Source organism: Poecile atricapillus, chromosome 2 (assembly GCF_030490865.1).
Source record: "Poecile atricapillus isolate bPoeAtr1 chromosome 2, bPoeAtr1.hap1, whole genome shotgun sequence".
In the NCBI taxonomy this organism is placed as follows: Eukaryota; Metazoa; Chordata; class Aves; order Passeriformes; family Paridae; genus Poecile; species Poecile atricapillus.
The window spans coordinates 140,512,784-140,540,013 of NC_081250.1; the positions used below are offsets into that span (position 1 = coordinate 140,512,784).

The 27,230-nt window shown below is 38.4% G+C and overlaps 1 protein-coding gene across 5 annotated transcripts in view; it reads right to left on the bottom strand.

The window, feature by feature from the left end:
* ENPP2 (ectonucleotide pyrophosphatase/phosphodiesterase 2) overlaps positions 1-27,230 on the bottom strand; it is a 56,400-nt gene that overhangs the window by 18,580 nt on the left and 10,590 nt on the right. For 4 of the 5 annotated variants that reach the window (XM_058832010.1, XM_058832009.1, XM_058832008.1 and 1 more), the window contains exons 5-13: positions 26,818-26,878; positions 25,454-25,551; positions 24,350-24,429; positions 22,976-23,095; positions 14,489-14,544; positions 12,181-12,246; positions 11,342-11,414; positions 3,649-3,760; positions 2,201-2,326 (exon numbers count right to left, since the gene is read on the bottom strand). In XM_058832010.1, coding sequence (XP_058687993.1) covers positions 2,201-2,326; positions 3,649-3,760; positions 11,342-11,414; positions 12,181-12,246; positions 14,489-14,544; positions 22,976-23,095; positions 24,350-24,429; positions 25,454-25,551; positions 26,818-26,878 — 792 coding nt within the window. Of the gene's footprint in view, positions 1-2,200; positions 2,327-3,648; positions 3,761-6,940; positions 7,094-11,341; positions 11,415-12,180; positions 12,247-14,488; positions 14,545-22,975; positions 23,096-24,349; positions 24,430-25,453; positions 25,552-26,817; positions 26,879-27,230 lie in introns of all 5 variants that reach the window. The other variant, XM_058832012.1, reaches the window with a different exon arrangement.

Below are 27,230 nucleotides of genomic sequence, written 5' to 3' on the forward strand. Positions count from 1 at the left end.
TGACTTCCTTAAACCCATGCTGGATGGGCCTTATCCCCTGGCTGGTGACATGTAGTTGGCTCAGGTACTGTCCTCACTGTTTTATAATCTGAACCTTAGCTTAATACTTATTTTATTTTCTGCAAACACATATTTTAAAGACTTTTGGCTGTTTTGCTTTAAAATAGAAAATTATCCCCAAACAAAATGACTTTCCTTGAAAAATTTTGAGAGCACACTTGAATGCAACAATGCACTCTGTTAAAAGGAGCAAGATAAATATGTAGCATTTTTTAGTCACTGTTAACATTTGACTGATTTCATAGGCTATGCTGAGTAAGTGGAAAGCCACATTAAAATATTCTGGATCTTTCTTTGGGCTATTAAAGGGACGTGCAAGATGTAGAAAGCCTAAACCCAGTAACAATCCATAGCAACTATGTTCTTCTGGGGGATGGCGGAAACATTTTTCAGTTATGAGAGGAAAAATAAACTAATAGAACATTTTGGGAATTGAAAATCTCTTGTTCAAATACTATTGCTTTGGTTGCTTAAGGCATGATCTTGCCGAGCTTGAAATGGACTCTGTAGCATCTCAAAACACAAGCTGCAGGCTTTTGCATTGCACAGGTGCATTTGCAATATTGAGACAGTATTATGGAACAATAAAGAATAAAGAATTTGGTAATTTGCCATTTAAGGAGATGAAACCCCAGTTCTAAAGGTAAGAAACATGCTTCTTTGTTCTACATTCAATACTGCTGATTTATAAGCAATTGCAAATATTCAAACTAGGAAGCTGCAGACAGAGGCCAAAAGAAAAAAATGCTATTGTGGGAAAACCAGTGGTATGACTCAGAGGTCAGACAGACAAGCCAATCTTTTTGAAACATATTGTCATTCATTCTCTAAGGAAAACTTATTTTTCTCAACAATCTGGGAAGAGGATTGAAAGATCTTTAAAAAAAAAAAATAATTGTCAGAACCGAAATTTGTTCTCAGTAGACTGTGGACTATAGGAATTCAGTCTCATGCTAGTCTACAAAATTTGAACAACATGTGCACTATTTTCAACAAATCTTTCCACACTCATCATATATTCCTCGAGTATAAATGTCCAGGTAAAAAAAGTTTATAGTAAAATAAATGCATACACAAATCAGTATTAAGGACGTTTTACCACATTCTTATGATTTTTGCTATTATTCTGGAAGTATTTAAACTTCAAAGATGGATCTTTCTATGAAATTTGTCCTCACCCAGAGCGTATCTGAAACGTTATGATGGAATAGTTGGCTATCCCAGCTATCTGATCTTCCTCTCTATCAAAAGTTGTCACTCTTGGAAGCATATGGTGCAGAAAAACACAGGTACCTATGGTTTATTTATGAGTAAAGCAGTGTGCATGGTAGCTTAAACTGCTGGCAAAGCCAGGTTTGCCATTGAATGCTGAACTAGAGCAGTCAGGGTGCTGGCACAAGCCCTGTCCTGGTACTGCTGCCCTGGAGGCAGAAGGAGGGCAGCTGGTGTAATGCTTGAATTTCAGTTAGTTTCACCAGAGGACTCCTGCCTGAGCCCTGAGAGTTACTGTCACAGATCAGTTAATCTCAAACACTAAGTCAGGGTAAACTTTTAAAACATGGTTCAAAATAGCAACAAGTTTTACTGACAACATTGTCCCTCAATACATGTGCTGACTTTGCTTATAGCCTTCAATATCTCCAGTGTGTTGCTGTTTAGCAACCAACACGACTTCTTGTCTATGCCAAAAGTATGATAGAACTACTGAATTCAAAATTAACAAGTCACTTTTTTCCTATTAGCTCATAAAATGTACCAGATGATTTTTTTTTTTTTTTAATATCCAAGCTGTGCTGTGCTGAGATTGTCCAAATACAGGTTTCTGTTGATGGAGACGAAAAGTGCATGAATAAACTCACAATGACACATAAGCTGGTATGTGGAACTGTCTTGGAGTTCCCATTCCTCCTTGATAAAAGAGTGGTGTTTAACCCAGGGCATTTAAGCCCTCTCTTTGACAGTTCTACCACTCTGGGGTCTGTGAAGTACAGATTGAAAAGGAAGCAAGTTGGAATCCACTGTCTTCAGTGGGATTCCCTCTGAAATTCCTGCCAAATTTACACCCTTTGGGCAGCATCATTTCAAGGAAGGAATAGAGTCTAGTTCTCAGAATATAAGAAGTACAATTAAATTAACTTACACTTTAGGTTATTGCTAGACCTAGGGCGAATTCGCCCTAGAGATCCAGGCAGCAAAATTATATCATCCACATTAGTCAGATAGTTGCTTAAAAATTCAGTTCTTTCACAAGTTGTGTCTTCCATCCCTGCAGAGAGAAAATGCAAAATTCATCCACCCTCAAAATAAACACATTTTCCAGAACAGCAAAAAAATGGAGACCCCTATGTATTACTTCATTTTGGATGACTAATCTTGTACTTTACAACCATCTAATTACAACATAATACACTGGTAGGACTCAAAGTAGGAGTGCCTATGTGAGAGAAATACCAGTCTCAGCACTGTAGGAATAGTCACCACATACACCATGTGTGCACTGACTCAACTCCAAATTAAACTCATGGAAAAATCAAAGTCTGTTTCTAGTTTAATGTACTGCTGTAAGGATTATTTCCTTTTAAACAAATTATTTTAAGAGGAATAGCACACAAAAGGTATTGTCTGTTGGTGGTCTGTTCTAAGGCAGCCGCAGATAAACAATTTTCTCTTGCAGATATTTGTGGTGGGAGGAATGCACTGCCAGCCACAGGAGTTTCTCAGCACAAAACTGCCACCCCTAGAAATCCTTCCTGACCCTTACCCTTCTCTACGCACAGCCACAAGGCATATGCCATTTTATTGCTGATGTAGCAGTTCATGTGAGACTGTCAGGAGTAAAGATCCAAAATGAAGAGGACCTTTGGTGGCATCACTAAAAAAGTTACACAAACCCAGGTTTTCCCTTAACAAAACTTTATTTTTCTTTTTATCTTTGATAGTATTTACTATTTCCTATATCGCAAAGTTTCTTCTAATGTTTGAAGGAATAAGACCTACCAAATAGTATCTGTGCTTTTAGGTGACTACATCTGACCATGAAATATCTTTTTACCTCCTTCCTCCATTATTTTGATGACTTTTCCATCTAAGTGGGGAACAGTCTTACATTCCTTAGATATAAGAAAGATATTCCAGTCTTTTTTCTAATAGGGTAACTTAACCCACTAATTGCCATGGAAATGCCTCAGTCTCGAGTCCTGTTCTTCTTATGTGCAGGAGAACAAGGCTATTAAATTTTTCATTCCATAAGGACTGAAAAGATTACCCTAGGCAAATTAAAGCCCTCCAATACATGCAAGAGTTACATTTGGATGTGATATCAGAAACACTGAGATTTGTAAAGCTCTGGGTAAATAAGTAAATATCCAGATCTCTGTTATGAAAGAGAAGTGTCCCTCCATGACAATTAACAGATAAGCTGAGTGGCCAGTCCACACCAACTGACTCTTTTGGGGAGAGTTAAACTACCAGAAAAAAGATCAGCACAAAAATATTTTAAATGGAACTTTGATTTAGGTTACCTATTATATTTACAGCTACATTGCTTAAGCATTTATCTTCTGATAAATATTATGGTTTAAAATTTACCATGATCACCAACAAATATAACATTGACACATCGATGTAGTTTCAACTGTTTCAGTCCATCCATTAGCTGTCCTACTGTCTTGTCAATCTCTCTCAGGGGATTCACCATCATCTGTATAAATATTCAGAAGGGAAAAAAAAAGTTTATTCTGTCATTGCAGTGTTCATACTTCTACAAATGGGGGTCCTTTGGCAAAACTCTGATGGGAAAATCATCCAGGTCAAGCGGCAAAGCCTTGGCTGAGCTGTTACTCCTACAATTATTGTACCATTTCCTTTTGTATATCCACACCATGATTTCATCATGAGAAAGCTCTGCTGAGATGCTGACACAAGACAGCCAAAGGTCTTTATGTCTGATCCTAGGCCTCCCATGAACATGTCTACAGTTGGTAAAACAATGTGTAGGCAGCAGAAAAACACATGTGACTTTGGGGTCCAGTTTGTTTCTTACAGATAGAAAGCAGTGCTTTTACAAGAAAACAGTATTATATGTGAATGGTTTAGGCCAAAAATGAACATGAAATGAAGCTTTAGACTTGGGATTCACATGCCAAGTCACTTAATGAAATTCACTTCAAAGGACATCTGATGCCAGGATGACAACATGCACGTCACTTGAGTAGCACATGGGGCTCAGATGGAGCGTTCTTCAGCTTCAAAGCCAAGAGTTTCCAACAACTCAAATGACAGGCCTGGCAAAATTGTCAGCAGGCCCCAGAGGACACAGATACTGTACTGTGATTTCTTCATTTAAACTTCTTTTTCATTAAAAAACAAAACAAAAAATGAAACAAAACAAAAAGCCACAAACAAACAAACAAATATCAGAAAAATGCAAGACACAGGATTATGTTTTCAGCCTTAAGAAAATGAAACATTTTTTACCAGATGGCACAGAGAGGGGAAAAGTAAGATTTTAGGCAGATGACTCATTTTGTTTTGATTTTGAGAAGAAAACATTTGTTGTCACTATATGGCAACTTCTTCCTCACTTATCTGTTTGATTTGGCTGGTTCAAGTATCCACAATAAAAAATCCTCCCAATGACAAACAGAATGATAACAAATGCTGGATGAGAGAAAATTAGATTTTGGCAGAATTTTCTAAAATAAACACCGTGTTAGTGTGACCCAGAAAGAGGTGGTTCAGAAATTCTCCCTCTGCCTGAGTCATTAAGGGATAGATGTTAAATGAGTCTGCTAGGCTACAAGACAGGAAATGTCAACTCCTACGTGGCACTATAAATACACAGAGGAGGGACTTACAGGAGAAGGAATCACGGTGGGGAACAGGAGGAACAATTTCTGCAACATATGGAAGTGGTTCAGACAACGGGAGAAATTCTGAAATCTTTTAATTCAGGAAAGCCTAAGAAGTCACTTAAGTTAAAACTTTGAAACCTTCAAGTTTGGAAAAAAAGAAAATTGTCTGTTTCAGTATTCTTTCACTCTCCAATACAAAGAGCTTCTTCTACTAATGGGAATTCCATTTTTATGAAAGACTATTTATATTGTGCCAATCATATAAGGAAATACGACTTTTACTCAGAATCCAAGGTATATTCAAGGAAGCTGGAAATCCAGACAGAGTTCCCATTAATTTTTACTTTAGTCAGCAAGCTTAAGTTTTCTTTTAAAAAATGATAATGATGATAAAAAGAGCAACAATAATTCAAAGATTTCAAGTAATAGTTCTGTTTAGCTACTCTCTTCAGCAATCTGATTTCCTCTTACAGTTCCTCCCAGATGTAACTTTCAAAGATTTATTGGCAAACAGATAAAGCTGTTGCATAAACCTTTCTTCACCTAATATCAAGACTTTGTAAGACTGTGCAGAACCATTTTATCTTCCAAGATTCGTAGATCTCTGGGTTGGTGCTACAATAAAGAGTTTTATAGCATTGTGATAGTGCTGTGTGTGGGATCTGAAATATACAAAAAAAAGCCTGGCTTCTCTCACAAGTTTTCCCATAGAAGAAGTCTGATTAGAAAGAAGGAAGGAAGAAAGAATCTTACTTTTACATTTGTTTTAGTAAGTGGTAGAATGCATCCTGTACTGCATTTCATTGATGTCAAACAGCATCAAAATATTAACTTGCAGATACAATGGCAACTACTGCATAATAGTAGAGGTTTTTTTCTGAAATAATGGTGTCAAATTTTCACAGTTGACTTTTCAGAAAAAGTTTTTTAGGAGTAAGTTTAGATCATCTTTTCATTCAGAGAAAGAGGCAAAAAAAAAGAGCAATATATGTTCACATCACTAGGAATGTTATTCTACTCTATTTCATGTCAGCTTGGAATGGCAAATTAGCGAGTCATAGCAGTATCATCCATAGCAGTAATTAGTTCTCCTCTCAGGTAAATCTTAAAATGTTAAAAGTTCTCTGGGAAATTCCTGGGGTTCTATACATGATTTTTTGCATGTCCCTGTCTGCCATGTTTTTACACTTAAATAATGTGCCTCAAAATAACTCTTTGAAGTTTAACTGTGCAATAAGTCAAACAACATCCCCACAAGAAAACCTCTTGAGAAGAATGTTTATAGCCTCTTGTAGGACACTGTGAAGTGTAAAGGCTTTTGTTTCTAGCTTAAAGGAGAAATACGTAGATTGTTAGTGCCAGGTGGATAAATACAGTACACTAAGGAATACTCTTCATCCAGTTGCACTTTTTCCTAATAAAGCAATTTATATTTGATGTTTTCCTTGTGAAAACAGACTTATGCACCACCTCTTGCAAATACACCAATCAGAAATCCAGCAATAAAATTCCTTACCCTCCAAAGTAACAAAATTACTTTAAAATGTGTATTTTGAAAACAAATGTTCTTTCCCTTTTAGATTTTATTAGTTTCTTTTTCAGGACATTTCCACAACCATGAGGACTAGATACAAAACCTCAACCACCATGCTCCCATGAGCTGGAAGTTAATGGAGGCTACTTTAACATATTGCAGAACTTGTAATAGCTGAGAAAGTTTAGCAGCAGTAGTAGTGTCTTCCCAGAGATTTTTCTGACATTGCCTCCAGCTGATGGCTGGATTTAAAAAAATATAGGGATTATAAAGATAACTTTCCCTAATGCAAACAGTCTGAAACAAGAAAGACACAGCTCCCAGCAGGCTTGGTCTGGTTTGGCTGCTCTCCTCTGGGTCCTTCAGTACATTTATAAAAGTTTTGGCTGCAAAATCCCAACCTGAAGCATGGCGTGAATTCCCAAGTTGAAAAAAATAAAGACAGCATAGTGCCCAAAAAGTGGCACTTCCATCATAAATTTTTGGAACTTACTTTCTTCCGACGAGTTTCCGTAGAATATTGATCCACTCTATGTACTTTTCTTCTTTTCTTTGGAGCTGCAACTGGTCTTTCCTGTCTCCTCTTAGGAGGAAGCTTTCTCTTAGGTCTCTTAGGCGGAGTAAGAGGGGAGCCATAACTACTCTCCTGTACTGGCAGGGAGAGATGTCTGGACTCAGAAAAAAAGCCTGCCTCAACTCACATCAGATAGTAAAGCTACCTGTGTCAGATAATCCTGAAGCATAAGTGCTACGGCCTTATCAAATATTTAGGCTTTTGGACAATTTAGTATCTATCCCCTTTTAAGGAGGAATTCACCAAATTGTACTGAAAGCGGAACAGCAGTTACAAGAGCAGACAGCATAAAAGCAAATTAAATTGGTGTTTCAAAAGATAGGTGGGGCTTCTGTGTTTGAAAATACATAGTTATATAGGGGATATTAGTTATCAAATATTAATTCACTAGTATTATTGAGATTTAAGTTAATTTAAATTACAGCAAAATTAATTGCACACAACTTAATGAGTGTCCAGGATAGAGTACTGGTGGAAATGCAACATTTCACTTGAATGACAGTTCAGGTATGAGTATTAGAGGCTGTCCAGTCTCAATGACTTCTGCAAGGTTTCCCACACCAACATTTTGGCTGAATTAGTGACATCAAGTATCCTCATCCATAGTACTACCACTACTGTGTGCCAGACCCTGCACCTCACTGAAGTCACCAAAATCCCATTTGCCACTATTTGGGGGTCTGCAGATCAGAGCTATGCAGGTGAAACTCAGTTAACATGAAGCTCACATCCTTCAAATTAGCTGGGTGGGGCACACTGAATGAGAAATCTACCTGCTTACCTGCCTTATTAGCAGCTTTACGGGCATTTTGAGAATTGAATTTCCTAGCAGCTTCAGTGTGGCATCTCACTGGGTAATGTCATTGTTCCTAAATGCACAGTTACCTAGGATAGACACTATCCCATTAATCAACCTACTTGTAGTCTTAAACTGTCCCACTCTCACTGACTTTAACACAACTCGCAGGCTCTTGGCACTGCTCAGATGGTGTGAGAGGAGCTGACAGGTGACACCTACCAGGAGATAAACCACAGTCTGCAATGGAGCGCGCTGAGTGGGCTGGGGGAGACTTGGACATTTATAAAGCTATTTAAGTTCTACGTACTTAGGCAGCTTCTGCCAGTTGTTGAGTTACAGAGCCCCATAACCAGGGAAGGGGAAGAAGGGGATGTTACCATCTGCCATGCTGTTTCATTGCTTCCAACGCAAGCAGCTGGAAAGGAGATTCTAGTCCAGTCTCATTCGTCTTTCTCCAGAAAGGCATTTTAATAAAGCAGCACCAGAGTTTTCTGTTTTTAAAACGCTTCAAGCTTTGTGCAGTCCTGATGAGAGGAGCGGCAGGGAAAGGAAGGATTCTCATTTTACTGTCTCTGAATTGGCTCAGACAGAGCTCCAAAATGCCAGAAACACGCGAGCGCGGGAGACCCAGGTCTGAACACTGAAGTGACTGTCTCAAGACAACATGTTAGAGGAGCAGCAGAAATGGCTTAGTACTGCCAGACTTCAATTTATTTTAGAGCTCTTATGGTAGTATATTTCTAGAATATTTTATATTAAAAAAACAGCCAGGGGGAAAAAATAAAAAAAGCCAAGTTCTTATTAACCAGCCAATTCTTAGTCTTGCTTGAGAAGAGTCAGAACGAGTTATGGAGGAGGGAACCGAATCCCTCCCCGCTTACAGAAGGAAACTGTAACATCACAAGGGTAACTAGCCAGCCAAAGCTTTGCTTCTTGACCTGGATGGACCAACCTACCAGAGTTCAACTGCAGAAGCACAGAGGGAAAAAAAAAAAAAAGAAAAGGCAGAAGTAAATTAAAAGCAAGCATATATTTTATAACTCCCATAACTGCTCCTGGAAACATAACAGAACCCACTGAAATATCTTCTAAAATGTTTTTAAAGAAAAAAAAACAAAAAAATAACGAAACACCCCCACCCCAAAGCAAAAAAAAAAAATACCACCAAGTCAAACCAAAAAATCCCACCAAACCCCAAAACGTAGACAGTCAACTCATTTACACTGAAATTCATGCTAGTGGATATGCAAAGTTACACTTTTGTGGAGACTAGCTATAATATCAATTCCATTTACATAAAAAACACTAGCAATTCACCAATAAATTTTAAGTATATCTAAGTCTCTTTGCTTCTTGCTTTAAGACACTCTGCACATAGGCTTCTGATGCCATTAGACCTCTGAGATTGTACATTTAAAATAAATTTAGGATATTATTTGATATAATAAGCTCAAATAAATATTCTAATAAAGATTTGGAGGTTTTCAAGATAAAAAGCTATTCCTCAAACTACTAACTGCAGTAAGAAAAATCAGCATGAAATATTCACTCTTCAAAAAAAATAAGAAGCCCATTGTAAATGTAACGCTGAGTTGTTACAAGCTTGTTTTCAAATATTTCATATTGTTTGGTAGATTTGCCTTTGCATGAATAAAAATGGTCAGTAATACTCCAAATGTCTAACTGATGGCAGCCGTATACAAGAAAAAAAATATTTCACAGGAAGTCATGCTCTTGGTATCAAGGAATTAGCTAAAAGGGATCCTTTTGAGGACTTTCTACCAGATGATGTACATTTCATAGCTCCCAATAATTATATTGAAACCCAGTGTCAAGAGAAACAATATAAAAAACTTGCTCTAGCTTTTCTATCCCGAAACCAGGCCCCTAGCAAACCTCAGCATCTGTGTACTTACACAGCTGTATTCATTTACTTACATCTCCATTCACAAAGTTTGGTCCACTGTTTGAAGCGCAAACCCAGACATGCTCTTCTGCTAACTCATCTGTTCTCAATTTGCTAAAAATTGATTTCATGGTCTTCTTGTGTTTAATACAAATGACATAAAACTATCTATTTGTAAAACTCTCATAAGCTATTAATTCACACTTATTACAAGCCAAAGCTTTGCCTTGCAATTAGAGATCAACCTTCATATAATTGTCCACAAGAACCCCCATACAGGAAGAGCCTTTGGGGGCTTTTTGCTTTTATAAAATTTTTTCCTGTTATGACCTCTTTGCCATACTTTACTTTTTACACTCTTATAATTAACCTGAAACTAGATTGCCATATTGGTTGGATGCTAAGCAGATTTGTTAAACACCCCAATTTAAAGTACACTTTCAATGTCATCATCTTAATATTCCCCTTTAAAGTCCATGGAAAAAGCTCCACAATTCTGTTCAGAAGGAAGTGGCTGTATCCAGATAAATAAAAAATATTAACACTGCTTCTCTTTGCTTTCTTGTCCCATCAAGAACAGCCACCAGATGTAAACCAAACAAATAAGAAACTACTGCTGGGCACCTGGCTGCTGAAGGAGATCGGCATTGCCTTCCAGAGAGGGCAGGCATCTGATTTACTCCTCACTTTTTGAAGATTGCAAACATTTGTTTACCCTTTGAAAATCTTACATTAAAAACTCTTGAAGCCTTGTGATGGGAATCTGCAGGCATGCATTTGCACTGAAACTAGGGGCCTTTGCAAGATGTCAGACATCACTGGAAATGCCAGATCCCAGCCACTTGAAGCAGGATATTTGGGTACAGCACTTGCTTTCCCTCCTCACATATCCCTGACAAGTGCATTATCTTTAAGTTCTTGTCACCTGGACAGTGTTGTCAGGGGAAACAACACCCATCAGTCCCAGCCAGCTACACAAAGTCAAACAAGAGGTTAAACTACTGCAGCATGTTGCACATAATTTTTCATTAAAATGCCTTATGGTGCTTTAAAACTTTTTCCAAACTCAACAGCATGGTCCTGAGGGAACAGTATTGGAAAAGCTTTCTGAACCCCTGTAGGGCCTATATGAAACTGGAACTAGCAGCCTTTTATATTTCCTGACAGACTGGAATTATTACTTTGGCTACTGCTGGCCGTCAGTTTTTAAGAAAGCTTCTTTCTTCTCTGCATTTTATCTCAATATTTTATGTATTATATTTTAATTACTTTTCAGAAGGATAAACTGTTAGAGGAATGTTGAATTGTGCTGTTGCACATAAATATACTCCTGTCTTTGCCAAATAAATCTTTCCATTTACATTATCATATCACACTGAGAAATAGCTTCCTGAAAGACACAAGCAGTTCCCTCTCCCAGAAGTGAATTTTACATGATAAATCCTATAGAAGATAATTTTGTTCTCTCTGGCAGAGGTGAAGAACACTGCAGAAACAGGTGGGAAAAAAAAGTTGCTAAAAATGTTACTCCTGAGCAGCATCAATATTTCTGGGGGAAAAAAAAGTATTAGAGACACCTGGCTTTTTCTGTAGTAAAAAATAAATCTGTGCTAACCTCTGAGTTGAAAGGACCATATCTGTGGCCAGCAGCATCTGGTTGCTCAGAGTAGAAGGCATAAACATAAGGCCTAAAAGAAAGAAAGGTCTTGTTCAGGTTAGCTTTCTTTTGACAGCACCACAAAAACACAGGCTAGCCAGGTCAAGTTAAATCGAGCCAGCTTTCCAGTGAGACTTAGCTCAGTGGAAAAAGAACTGTTTCTCAGGCAGAGAATCCTACAATTATTAGCAGTTCTTTGTTTCCATGGTATGATTAGTTGTTTTGCAGCTTTATTAGACACAAGAACACATGCAAGGAGGCACATGGGGTACCACCTGAGGACACATGCTCATTCTAAACATTGTAGGAGAAATCACTCAGCTCGCCTGAGCCTTGCAGCAGCATGTGGGAACTTGTGTAGTAGAACCCACTCATAATTAAAATCTTAACATTTTCCTAGTGCTAAGTGTTCAGTTCTACAACTGCCATTGCCTGTAAGGTTGTTAAACTATATTAGGCTCATTAGGATAAGAACAACCCAAGTTAATCCATGTAACTGCATGCTTTTTGATAAGAAATAAATTCATACCCTACATTTTTTTGGGAGAATCAAACAGCTGATGGTTAAAAGTTGATATGAAATAACCCCCAAAACCCAAATCAGACAAAGAAAAAACCACCAAATCCCAAAGAACTCGCACTAAACGCAAAACCGAAACAATTCCTTAAATCAGAGATGGCTTGTAACAGACAAAAACAAATTTCAGAATTAAATATATTTGTTTGCTCTTCTGGCTGCTTATAAAGAGAAGACAAACTAGCAGTTATCCAACAGCAGATGACAACAAGTGAATTACCTTTCATTGTCTGGAAGTGTTAACCACTGAAGTATTGTTAATATTCTGCGCTCATGGGGGATGACACTGGACCACAAAATACAAAGATATACCTTGTTATCACAGAATACTAAAAACATCAACAAAATGTTTGAATGGACTGAATTTATTATGAATATAATGTATCATAATAGCGTAATTTGCTTTCTTCCTTGTTGCTGTATCTTCCTTGTTGCTTAATACTGATTCTTAATTTGCAAACAGAATCACATCAGACCTCCTAAATGTCTACTTACTTCACAAGAAAGATGATTAAAAGTTTGCAAATGTAATCAGAACTCAAAGCAGTAAATCTACCTCTTCAAGCAAGAGTGAATAAAAAATTATTAAAAATAAACAAAAAATATTCACTCCTCTTCTAAGGAATGAATGAAAGATCCATTCTGGCAGCTTTCACCCAGATTAAACTTTTTGTATGTTGCCACTGGATAGCTGGAATGGGTAAAATCCACTATACTGCTCACATTAGTACAGGTTCAAAAAAACCACCCTGCTCTGGTAGTCCTTTTTCCTGTTTCCATACACAGGAAAAATTTCCATTGCCTTAACAGCAGCTACTGAGGGCTAGGCTAGTGTGAATCAGAACAGAGCCATCTGAAACACCAGGCCAGCAGCACAGGGACTTCTCACCCTGCAGAAGAGACCCTTCCTTTACTCTTTGTACAGTGATGGCCATTCTCACTTGGCTGTTGAGGCCAAGTTCACACTATGAGAATAACTAACCTTAGAAACAGCTGTTAAAATTCCAAATATCTCATTTTAGGAAACCTCTGCAGGTCAGTGACCACACAGTCATTTTAATACAGTGGCACAGCCAGTCCAGAATCCATTAGATCAATAGCAAAATCCCAAGGCAGGTATCAAATACTACCATCAGTCACCACAATGAACAGAATTCAGCACTCTTTGGAAACCACTGGCAGAGAAATAGAGATGGCAGCAGCCATTTGGAAATACCTTTGTTTTTAATGCCTTGTAGACAAAGAGTAGACCTCAGTCCCCAACTACACAGAGAACTTTTGGTTATAAAAAAAAACCCATAAAAATGAGAATTGATATTAAAATTTGCAAATAAGGCAACATTTTAAACTGGAATAATAATTTTGGGTACCATCTAATTTTTATAATTTTATTAATTGTTCACTATTAAAAAAAATCCATTATTTCAACAACTCATTTCTGACTAAAATATTTTGAAAATTCTGTTTTCCTGAAAGAGTCTGCCTGAAAATTTTCCCAAATATATTCTGTGCACTGAACAAAATAATGCAAGTTTTAAGGCATGTATATTTCAATCATACATGAATTGGCTGCTTCACTCCCTTACTAGAGCCATTCATACAAACTGTCCTTGGCTGCCTTTTTTACATTCTATATCCCCAAGCATGAACTGGCCGGGGTGTTTATGCAGACTATGTAGCTACAGAGCTTAGGAATCACATTCATTTCTTTGGTTTGCAGAACACCGGAGTGGAGCTCTGTCAGAATTTATCTTGCAAGCCTAAACCTATCATCAGCTTGGGGTGTGTGCTTTATTATTCACTCCACATGCTTTATGATATTTAAAGCAGTAAAACGTATTATTTTTAAAGGAATCACAAGGAAAAATAGTCAAAACCCCGTATTACTTCAGTCTTGTAGCTTAAACATTTTCTTTGCTCCTTCAATCCTGCCAGAAACTGTAACAGAAACACTGATCTACATGAATTCCTCAAAAATTATTAAAATTCATTCATTTTTGGTTGTGAAGATACATTTTAGTGGGGACAAGGGAAAATAAGTTGGAATCATTAGATTAGACAATCATTAGACAAGAGAACAAACAGCTGCCTCTTAGGAAAGGGAAACGGGATATGTTACTCAAAGGACAGGCTGTATTGTAAAATGAAAGAACCAGACTGTTAAGCTGGGGATGTCAATTGACATAAGAAGACAGTAAGAGTCTTCCACACTCAGAAGACTAAGAAACATTGCTGCCATTACTAAGGGAGCAAAAAAACCCACATTTTAAAATGAAAGACAGTAATTTTTCACATAGTAACACATCTTCTCTTTAGACAACTGTTAAAAGTCAGTACCTGAATCTAAAGCAGCAAACTGTAGCATCAGCTTTAGCTATCAGAAACATTGCACAAATGAAACAATAGAGGGTTACAGGTAGAGTCTCGAACCTACTCAATGCTTAGAGAAAGGAAAACTTAATAAACACTGACATTGAATTAATTCTGAATTATTAGTTAAAAATCTCTAGAAAACAGAAGGTACTTACATAGACCAGAAGAACGTTCCAGCTTTCACCCCTTGCTTGGCTGCAGTAATCCAAATCTAATGAGGAAAATATAAGAGGATTAGAATGTGCTCAGATCTCTAATGACTCTCTGAAATCAAAAGAAAATGTTTTCAAGACACGTTATTCTACCCAGAGCCTAGAAGTGAAAATTGCAGTTTTCAGCCTCGGCTCTAATTTGAAAACAAGGAGTGACAAACCTATGAAAACTCTGTAGCAGTGGGTCAGCTGTAGACTTTCACCCCTAAATCTCTATGTTGCTTTTAATTAAAAGCACTGAGTTTCAGGGCCAGGAATTCCTCCAGCATTTAATTTCATTTTCAAAACCTAGCCACTACTCACCTGACCCTTTTAGGTTCAGGTTCTGTAGGATACTCAACTAGAAAGGAAAATACCTTTACACTAACCTGTGTCTGCATAAGTGTCCCTCTTCCCAGTATCCTACAATCAGTAGCCATCAACAGAAAATGTGTTAAAAGAGAGCAAATAGGCCATAGAGAGTGACAAGGTGTTAAGACTGCAGGGAAGGACACTTTCCTACACAGATGTTTAAGAACTTTGTGAGCTCACCCGACGGAGTGATTGATGGAAATGATGGAAAAATCTCCGTAAAAGTTTCAAACCCTTTTTTCAATACTTCAAGTCCCTTGTATTTTTCTAGCTATCAGCTTTTATCTATCAGCTTGCAGCAGAAAGTTCTGCAATGTAGTCACACACTCCATGAGTGTATTTTTAATTTTGCTTGGTTTAAAACCTGCTGGTTTTCAGTGGGGCTAGGGTATGTTCTTATACTGTGAAACAGGTTATTAATTCTTTCTCTTCCCACTTCTATACAATATTCATGATACTCCCCTCTATTTATTCCTTTTCAAGGACAAGCTTGTTTGATCTTTCTCTAATGAAAGCTATACTATACTCCTGATTATCCTCATCACCCTCTTTCTCTTTTCTATCCTTTGACTCCTTGCAAAGCAGGAGAATGAGAACGTTGGAACATCAGAAAGGTTCACAATCAAGGAAAGCAAACAATGAGTTTGTAGCTCTACAGAAGTAAATTTCTCTTGTAAGGAATGATCCAAATTATCTCAAAACTCATTTCAAAAGTGGCAATGGCTTAAAGGCCAGAACTTTGTATAGAGCTAGATTATTTCCTCCCATTATTTATGCATATTGCAATGTATAAATTTCCTAAGGAGTTAAGACAAAACGTAGCTGACTTACATAATAATTGCAGTTTTTTGTTTACTTTAAATCAACTCTTTGAAAATACATTCAAAGTCCCTTTATCTTGCTCAAACATGCACTATAAACTGTCATCTGGACATGCATCATTCAAATATCATGCCTGAATTATTCACACATCAATCTTAAATGAGATTGATTTGGCACAGTAATGAAAGATTATTGCACAATGAGGCTGTAGTTAACAGCAATTAGATTTGGATACTGTAATGTTATTTATGGGAAAATTGGTCATATTTGCCTTTCTATTGCCCTGGACACAATCCTTACCTCTCATCTTCTATTCCACCAAATCTGACTGGACTCAGTCCAATTAAATTAAAATCAGAGCTATAAAATTTTCATTTTATATTTATGTTTTCATTTTATTCTAACTTTTTGATAATATATCCTCTTTTCCAGTGGAAACTACATCCAGAGTAACACTATAGAAACAATGTTTTATTAAATAGGTGCAGCAAGAAAAGGAGAAGAATGGCCACGGGTTTGGAGCCCACACTTTGTTTTCAGGTATTTCTCCTCAAGAATCTGATTTCAGGCTTGGTTCATATTTACACACAGTCAAGCTGCCACCAAGCAGGGAGTCCCCCAAGTATCTCCCCCAGCCTCTGCAGCCCCAGCCTTCCACCAGCAACTCAGTTTGCACAGTGACAATGACCACAAGATGCTGGCTGCCAAAAAAAAAAAAAAAAAACCAAACTTTGACTTTATATAGGAATTTGGGCATTGTAGGTGAATAACCGCAATGTTGTTTTCAATATCTCAGGACACTGAAATCGGAATATCACAGGATGCTAGCTCTGATGGGATGGGACCAAAGGATGCAAGTGAACTGGAAAGACAAAGAAGCATGCCTACAACCTAGTGACCATATCACTGAGCCCACACACTGCAATGCAAGGATGCTTGTTTGTGCCACATAAGTCAGCACAGTATATAACCAGCCTAGATACTGTCTATTCCCAGGTGAAAAAGGGCCCACACTTAAGGTGATTATGTTTTCCTTTGCATTGAAGATTTATTCATAGAGAAAAACCCAATCACAGCAAAGAAAGTCAAAGACACATTCAGCATGAAGTATGTGTCAACTCCCACTCTTATGCTCTGTCTTGTACTACTTGGAAAACCATTGTCCCCACAGCTGATTTTTTTTCTTTTAAAATGCTTGTGTTCCTGCAAATTCTAAATAATTTTGCAGATATCTCTGGGAAGGTAGCAACAAACAAAGTCCAGGGAACTCTGTGTTTGGATTTTATTATCTGTAAATTATTATCTAGTTTCACTTCCTAGTGCTTTGGCCCACACAGGCCCAAACTGTCCAGTCTGCCTGGCTGTCTAAATGAGACCAGCCAATTTCTACCCTCAGCAGCTGACCATGTCCCACGCTGCTCCTGTCTTAGCACAGCTGAGTTCACCTCTGACCCTGGGAATTTAAGCGATGATTTTAAACATGTGACAAAAGACACTCTCCCTCCATCAAAACACTTGTCATCCTGACAGATGAGCAACTGGATCATTGATACATTGCCAAGGTAGCCAGCACATCTGTCAGAAAGTGGTGGCTATATTTTTATTCTCATTGAGCACAGAGTGTGCTTCATGAACACCTTCATTGTCACCTGAGAACAGCATCTTTCTGCACTGGGGCAATGCACATGAGTGGAGATCATTCCCAGTTGTGCAGACATAAGAGCAGTATAAGTGCAGCCTAAAGGCACCCAGACTTCAGAGAGGGAAAAGCTGCACCTGACAGTATTTCACCTCAGGAATGCAGCCATTTACGCTGGCATTTGCTGTTTAGATGAGTACATTCGTCTGCCACTTGAAGTGCATCAATAGCTAAGACAAGGATCTGTTGAAGTCAAAAATCAGCAAATCAAAAGGTCCCTATCTGTCTACAACATCTGAGTGAGTCTGAATGACTCCATCCTGACTTTGGCAAGCAGAATCTGATTCAATTCAAGCTTACAACAAACCACTACTTGACCTCAGCTGTCCTTTGTTTTTTAAAGGGAAGGAAAAAAAAAACCCAGAAAAAAAAAAACCAACAAACAACCAACAAACAGCCAACCCTTTGATTTATTTAAACCCAAACTAAGAAAATTCAACACTATCCACCATGATACCTAAAACTGCTACTCAGCAATACATTTGTGGAAGTCTTCCAGCATGCAGAGAAGCAGCCATATCAATGTGGAAGAATTTCTATTTGAATTGATCATCCTCTAAATAAAATACTCAGGGTGATTTAGAGTTGAGATGGGGCTGATGAATCTAGCAGTAGCTGTTTCTACTACAAACACTCCTTAGTGGATAAGCAAAATTAGAGAACAGACTAGAGCAACTGATGGGAGCACACAAGTTTATTTACTACTTTGGCTATCGGATAATAACTCCAGTAGAAATGTTGGCAGAAATCTCTGCCTCTTTCAAGGCAGTCTACAAGTTGTGCAGGAGGGCAGGATAGGGAAAAAAGTTATCAGATGCCCTCTCAACCTTGTCCATTCAAACCAGTTTAAATTAATAACCAAATAAGGGTTATTGTTCTTCAAGGTCAGTACCATTTGTGAGCTTAAGCAATTTATTTGCCATACATAATTACATTGGGTTTAACTGTTAAAGTCAGCTGTTTAACCATGGCAAATGTTCACTCTTGGCTTGCAAAGGGGAGAGCCTAATGGTATTGCAAACTATATAAAGGCCATATTTCTGAATAAATTTGCTTAAACAGAGAAAAGGGGACTAAACATTTGAAAAATAATAAGAGGTCAACCACTCTGTCTTCATGCCATGCCACAGGAAATCAACAATATCTAGCTTTTCCAACACAGAAAGACCTGTTAAATTACACAAACACAGATTCAAACCTACACATGTACACAGGCACGTGTCCCAGTAAATAGTATACATGCTTTTCTAGATATATATGAAACATATCCTGTAAGTTTAATTACTTTTCCTTTTATATCCCCTGTGCTGAATGACTACAATTCTCCTCCTTTATTGTTGGATAAAAGTAGAGAAGGCTAAGTAATAGGTTAGGTGTCAATGCCATATGGACCATGGAACTCCAAGGTTCTCGCTTCTTCTTACTGCTAGACACACTTGCACACAGGCCTGCAAGTACTTCATCCAGAGTTATTCAAGATAGGTGTGGAATTTTCTTTGAGAACCTGCACAGAAAGTGGGACACCTCCCTGGTTTTAATCTTCCATGAATAAACAAGAGCCCACAACTTCACAAAGGCTGACATGTATTTGATGTGTCAGATGCATCAAAGGCTGACATAGCAATGGGAAATCCCTTCCACATCCAGGCAAAGATAGGAAGGAGGAAAACACAGCATTTCCAAGTAAAGAAATGTGTACAAGACTGGCGCAAGCATGTAGAATTAATACCACTTCTGCACCATTTGCAATTTGTTCTCTCGACAAGGTAAAATGTGGAGTAGCTGCTTTTCCACACTTCTTACATGACACAAATGTTCTCCCAGACTTGGCAACTAAGCATTGCCTTCTTGCCCAGACAGAAGATTTTTGGTACAAGAAGTCTATTAAGTAAATAGACAGACTCAGAGTCCTGTTGCTTGTTCATGCCTCAAGTTGGATAAATGGAAATACTTATAAAACAGAATTACAGACTTCTCTCCGTCTGATTCCCCTACCAATCAACAAAGTGATTGCAAGACATGTTCAGGATGGAAAGGCAGATGACAACTTTCTGAAGCTCCTTCTGCAATTGTTAGACAAAATCAATAAAACTCCAATAATTGTTTTATTCTAAATATAGATATATAAATTTGGATTAATCAGGAATATCAAGTTAAGATGCAGGGTGATGATAGCTAATTTCCACAGGCATACCATGAAGACTACAAGGACAGCTTCACCACATGTCTGTTACCTAGGAATATCATGGCCATGTTTAAGGATTAACATCTCAAGATAGTCCTTTTTTGAGGTTTGTAGTCTTTAAAAGGTTCATAGTGGACTTAAAGCTACTTACAAGGCACCCTAAACATCTATCAATACTTTTATAATTATGACATTTCTGAAGTGAAAGACACCTCTTGGACCCAAACTTATATCCAAGTCAGGTTGCCTTGTGAAGGAGCCTCTCTGTCCCCATTAACCACAGACCAGCAGTTTTCTACCTTGCTTCTTCTGACCTTGGGGACGCTATTGGGTTATTTCTAAAGATCATGAAAGATCACTTTAAAAAAAAACCCAATGTATTGTCTGTAGTGTAAGCTAAAACTCACTACATCAAACCAAGACATGGAAAACTACTGCTTAACAGAAGCCAAAGACAGCTGGGGCCTAAATTTAGTGCCTAAAGTTACTTGGGATGAAAACAAGAATGTCAGTGTCATGAAAAATGAGCAGTAAATTTAGTTTCCCCCATGGGCCCTAATGCTCACCATTTCTGTGAGATGCTATTGCAGTATGAGGAGTGGTTTTATGGCTGTTTCCTATGAAACACTTTTGTTTTGAAAACAAGGTGGTTTTAAGCTTATATAATAAATCAACATTGTATAGTAAATCAGGAAGTCCCATAACCAGCTACAGCACCCTGAAACAATTCCAAGCTACTTTCTCCCTGCTTTTCCCTTTCCTAATGCTATTAATTTCTCATAATTCCTGGAGTAAAAGCATTCAGGTACTCATCTGCCAAATCCCACTGATGTCTGTGGTAATCTGGCTGTTTTCCAGCGAAAGACTGAGTATTAGAACAACTAAAGAAAGAAAAATGGAAAGACCACCAAAACACCCCACATTTTCATAGAACCATATACAGTAGGACAGTTTCCAGGAGCAAGAAAGCATTTCAGAGATTAACAGACATTCTCTTCTAGGCAGTTTTAACCATAATACAAAGCAGGGAGTCTCAGACATTTTTTCTGCTTTCTTGCAGAGAAAAATAGTAATTTCCAATCCTGTGCAAACCCCATCCCACTGTGCAGGTTTTGAGTATGTCAGTTTGAGACCCAGGACTTAAAAAGAGCCAGCTGAATATGTGTTATGACAGACAGGATTCCTGTGATACGCAGACCAGGTATCCCTTCCTACCCCCTTAATTGTACTGTCTTATCTTTCAATACCCAGCTTTTTTGGGCAGTCCATGTCAATGTCATATTTAAAGAAAATTATAAAAAGGAGTTAGAAAATTACTGTATCTAACCAATACACAGACAGAGATTACTTCTCTTTTAAAAATCTGCAGTTCTCTTACCTAATGTGCAATTCTTGCACATTCAGATAGAGTGTAATTTATATCATATTTCTGCAAGAGATCTATCTCCTCCTTATCCAACTATTGTGGCCACTTCATCAGGTTTGCCCAACTTAATGGGTTTCCCTCATATGATGTGTATGGGGATTGAATTATAGTCCTTCCTCTGTGCATTTGCTTCCAATTTTCCAAAGACATGTCCAGTTTATTACATGATTTGTGTGTTTCCTTTTTAACAATTCTTCAGAACAACTGGTTTATTTTATCATCCCTACTTGGGTATACAACACCCCCACGCACACACACCCCATCCTCTGAGGGTTTCATCCAGCATAAAGTCACTCACTGTTGTGTAACTTTCTTGAACTCTTCTCAGATGATATTTTTCATCCAGAAAATCTTTTATTCCCTGGAGTAGCATAGGTGTGGGAATTAACAATGTTCCCCACACAACACAGCAGGTGATAAAGTATTCATAGACTTACATAGTACTTCTAAAATATCATAGTTTAAACATTTGTACATGCTCCAGCAATTAGTTCTCCACTGACACCTACCTAACCATGATTAAGGTAAGATGCAGAATTAAATTTGCAATGCATAATTAAATTCCAGCTGCTTAATGAGTTGTCACACAGCAGTTGAGCCACAGGATTATCTGTGAGCTTGGCTCCAGACTGGAGCAGATTTTAACTGTGGCACTGTACGTAATGAGATAAAGAGGTTACACACTGCTGCTCTTTCACTGCTCTGAGTTTTGATCCTGACTCTTGGCTTCCATCTGGAAAGATAATAGGTATGTTCCTCACCCTCTCTTCTCCTCACCACCCATGCCAAAAGTTAACCCAGGTCACAGCTAGCCAAGGCAGTGCCTACACTCACTGACAAATTTTACAACAGCACAAATACCTCATTCTGGCTCAGCTACAGCCAGACACATCTGCCTGCAGCTCTAAATTGCCTTGTCTCACTTTTACTGCGGACTAAACAACATGCAGACAACACACACTTGCTAAGCCTACAACTGTCTGAGTAATTCCCTTTAGCCTCTTGGGATATTTCTGTCTTAAGAGATTTGGGGGATGATATGGATCAATTCAGCAAACAGATATGGCAGATTATGGTGTTCCCAAACCCCTTCTGATTTCCTCACCTCTACCATCTCACTCTGTTGTGAGGTTAATTCATCAGAGAGCGCTTAAACCATAGCTCCCTAAGCAACCAGTGCAATGAAATGTGCATGCACTTTGGCTTCCTGCACTTAAAACTTACTCGTTTTACTTTTGTTGTCAAAGCAAGCCACCACAGCATGCACTAATAGGGTAAAGTGCAGCAGAAGCAAGGGGATTGTCTTAGCTGTAGTAACACAGAGTACTTGGAAGGACTCAATTTCCTTGCCCAGAGTAAGGGCTCAGAGCTAGACAAACCAAGGCCAACACTAATCTGCAAGACTGGACACAGTTCAGCCTCTGCTGCTGTGCTTAAGGCAGAAACTAATTCTCAAGTTTCCACAGTCTCTGCAGTAAATCAGGTAACAGTGATTACTTGTGGACTTAACTAATAATTATGAAATTATGCTGTGCTATGCTGACAAAATATTTATACTAAAACTGCTCAAGAACATTACTAGGACAAAAACCTGAGAAACCCATAATGAAAAGGAAACATTATGCCATAGTAACAAAATTATAGTGCTACACTGCTGCCTCAAGTGAGGGTTTTATCCTAGCTGTGTCTAATTTATACTTATCAGAGCAAGCACCTTTCCATAGTCAATGGATTTATTATTCTGAAAAGCAAAAGCCAACTCAAAACATTACATTAAACTGAGAGACAGAGGGGCAGCTGGCGGGGGGGGGGGGGGGGGGGGGGAGTGTAGGGATTAGGTACAAATTGTTCACATATGGTTTTTTTTAATTATTATTATTGGCTACATTCCACAACACAGGGGGAGGGGAGAAGAGAGAGGAAGAAAGGAGGGAATTTGAAACTTACTGGTTGACCTCCCCACCATCTGTGATTGAATTTCTCTCGCCCTCGAAGACTGAAGCTGGCATCAAACACTGGGTCATACATCGAATTGCCAACAATTCCATGTGATTCAGGATAGAGTCCCTTTGTGCAGAAGTAGATTAATTAGTAAAACCCTAATGCACACAAGTCAGTGCTTCATAGCCATCCACAAATACAACTAAATTATTTTAAAATAAGTATCTTTAACTACATACCAGAAAAGATTTTTACTTTCGGATAAGCACATTTCAATGTGGCTGTAGTAATGAAAGCCGTAAGACATGATTGAATTGTGCTAAAAAACATAACAACTCCTGTTACTCAATATTTCAATGTTTTTCACACTGTTTAAGAGTTAGTTTGAAGTCATCAAAGAAAAAGCATAAATGTATGAAAAGAAGATTGATTTGTACTTTCAGTTCCTCTTCATGAATGCCTTTTCTGGACACAGTAATTCATTCTCTGGCTGCAAGAGTAACATTTTGCATTTCTATTTTATAACATTTTATCTTCATGAGTCCTTCTGCTGGATAAGTTATTTCCAAGAAAATAATTTAGTCAGGTCACCTAAAGCCATGGCTTTATATCACAATTTCTCCTGCAATAAAAGCAATTCAGGAAGAAGGACAGAAAATTCCTTTCTCTGGGCCTCTTCCCTCCCAACCTATTCTTTCTCCATATGCTCCTGTCTCATCCATCTAAACATTTGTGCAGTGACTGCACAAAAAAAAAAAAAAAAAAAGAAAAAGAAAAAAAAGAAAAAGAAAAAGAAAAAAGGTAAAAAAAAAGGGGGAAAAAATTGCAGCTGCAGGTGGAGAGTCCCTTATGGCAGCTTTGGGAGCACTGTCAGTGTCACACAGGTGTGGGGACAGCCTGGCTGCCAGCCCTGCCACCGCAGCACAGCAATGCTGCTCTCACTGCAGGGCCAGCACAGCGTCCATACACTCAGCACACTGCCCCCTGACTTCAGCTGCTCCGGCACAGAAACAACTGCTGCTTGTATTCAGGGCAGCATTTCAGGGGTGGTTTTCTTTCCCCTAGGAAAACTTTGACCTGCAATTATGCAGCAGTACAAGTAACTGCAAAAGCAGGCGTAAGAAAACATAGGAAAGCTGTGACAGTGTACAATACAGACAGATACAATCCATTTCATTGCTTCAAAATAAAATACTTAAAGTACTTGTTCTTCAAAATTAATAAAATACTTAATATAAATAAATACCAAAAAGGATGGACAATGAAGCAGTTATATATATATAACACACACACACACACATATATATATTAAACCTTGTTTCACATATTTCTACTCCAGTGCAACATTTTATCATGAAAAAATCCTTCCCAGGGACTTACAGTAGCAAGGGTGTACAAGTTGGGGAATGTTTTTGTAGGGTAAACAGGTCTCATGTAAGGAGAATGTGTTCCACAAGATCCTGAAAAATCAAATGCAAACATGAGGAAGCAAAGCTCTTAGACACGGAAAACAGAACTAGAGAAAGTAATTTCTGTGTCTCAAAATGATGCAAAAACTAGTTAAACTTTAACTAATTTAAATGAACTTTCTGCTGCTTAACAGCAGTCAGCAGTAAGGGCAGTAGTAAATCTATTTGCACTCCTTTTACTTCACAAGTAACAACTGGAATAATGCATCCAGATGACAACAGAACCAGCTATATATTCCCACAAAATGTTGGTTTTTTTCCCTGAGCTAGTCTTCATCCAGAGTCATTGGAACTCTCTTGTTAAGTAAAATAACATTGAGAAAACACAAGTTTATTTTAAGTAATAAATACACCAAAGCTGCAGTTTCACACTGGACTTTGTGGCCTCAGCCTCACCATCACAGAATCATTTAGGCTGGAAAAGACTTTCAAGATCATTGAACCCAACCATAGCTGGCTACACAAATATGAGGGCCAGCACACACACACAGGGGAAAAAGCCCCAACACATTTCAAGGGTATTGGCACACACAAACCACCAAGAAATACAGAGAGGCTCAAATATGCAGCACACACACCCAGTCCTCCACCCAAGGGAATGCCCATTCCCAGGAAGGTGAGTGCAGGGCATGTTTTCAGGCAGTTACCAGGCACCAAGTACAGCTTCTGCAGCCACTTATCCATACATATCTGACATTTCTGAATCAAGTGGAAAATTTTGTGGGCACCTCCCAGCTAGCCTGTAAGCATGCATGATACATATCATGTACTAAAGATGAATTTCTTTGCTGACAAAACCACATGAAGGTCACTGATTTTGAGCAGCATTTCCCAAAGCAGCAGCTGTGTGCTGCATTATTCAGGGTGCTTTCAAGTCACCAGTTGATGTCACCTGATTTAAAGGGCACCTCTGCGGTTTCATGTCCATACTGACCCTTCTGTTGATCAATGGACAATGAAAGTAATTGGGCTGCATTTGGTCCTTCATTTATTGACAGAAAATTGATGTACTCACTCAGTTTTTCAATATTGGGCATGACCTTGTTCCCTTTCTTCATATATGATGCACGGAAACCATCAACAGAAAAGATGATCAAAGGAGGACGAACAAACCTTAAGGCAAAAGCAGCAGGAATAAAAAACGGCATTTCAAAATTTTAGTTTTTTTAATTTCCACTTGCTCACTGAGCCTCCAGGAAATCCAAAAGTTCAGTTACTGTATAAACTATATACAGACTAAGTCTTTTACATACTTAACAGACCAAGAGAAATGGATAATCCTCACATTTAGCAACAGCCAGTGTTCACTCAGTCAGTGAAAGGGCTGATATCCAACATAAAAGACATCTTCCCTGAGCAGCTAAAAACATATAACCCATAAAGGCAAATGCTTATAGAAGGTGATGGAGAAGGAATGGACAAGTACCCAGCCCAGCACACAAACTCTAGTTAAAAATGGCATGTCCCACAACAGTTGGTCTTCTTTCTGAAGCAGAAGTCCGTGGGGCATTTGGAGCAGGCTCTGTCAGGAACAGCTCATTCTAACATACTAAAGATGACTGTATTTCACATTACTTTATTACTTCTTGCATTTACTACTGCTACTGAGAGTCAAGTCCAAGCCAGCAGATATGTGCCATGGATGGACACACCTGGACTTTTAATGTCATCTACTGCAGGGGCTAGCAGCTGTCATTGTCACCTGGAGAAACATCTCCAAACTATCCTCCTACCAGTGCAGGCTGAGCTGCAGCCCAACACAGCACCCAAGCAGATGCTTACCTTTAGGGATAATAGTGAGACAAATGGTTTCAGAAGTTACTTACTTTCTCCATGTTACTCATGTGCTCAATTCCTCACTAAGTCCAGCCTGTACCCAATTGCAGTTTGGAAATTCTTTCATTTAAGAACACAGTGCTAAAAGTACTAAATTCCGTTTAAAAAAAAAATGGCCTGAACTGTGTTCATATATGTCTTAACCTGCATTTTACTGAAAGTAGAACAGCCTAGGCCTTTCCACTGACTTCATAAGAGTCTGGCTACCTTCCCAATGCATGTAAGTGAAGCAGGCAAACCCAGCAGTAGGTAATCTGAAACCTGAAGACCAAGAGCTCAAACCCAAGTATCATCCACCACTACTCACCCAGCAGCTCAAAGGCAAATGCATGACAATATTATGAGCCTAAATAAAGGCAAATGCATTACAATATTATGAGCCTAAGTGTACAAATGTTGAAACCCAGGAAAGCATCCAACCCAGAGTCATTCAGCCTGCATGACAGAGCCAGTGCAGAAATGTGGTGGGCAAAGGTCCAAGGCAGAGCTGGGGACCACTGGACTTGCTGCATTTGCCTTTCCAGGTGCAAGCAAAACACTTACCCTGCTGGACATTCAGGAGCCTTTATCTCTTCACAGTCATCATCCACCCAGTGTGTTTCTCCTACCGGAAAAGTCACATTGGAGTTTCAAAAACTAAAAATATGAAATCTGTGGATACAGCTACAGGTTTCACAGAAAATATATATTAAAAAAAAGAAGTCTACCTACAGTTAATGGACTGACTCATCATACTTCTCATGAATAATGAGAATGTCTTTTCACAAAGTTGAACAAGTGATCTGATTATATTCTATTCAACAAAAATATCCAAACTAGCACTTCTACAAGAAGGTCTTAAAACTGGAGTTAAAAGTGTCCTTTTGACTGCAAGAGACAGTGGTAACGCCTTAGACATAGTGGTCATCTATTTTAATTTTTTTTTCTTTTTGATCTGTCAAAAACAGGTAGTGCTG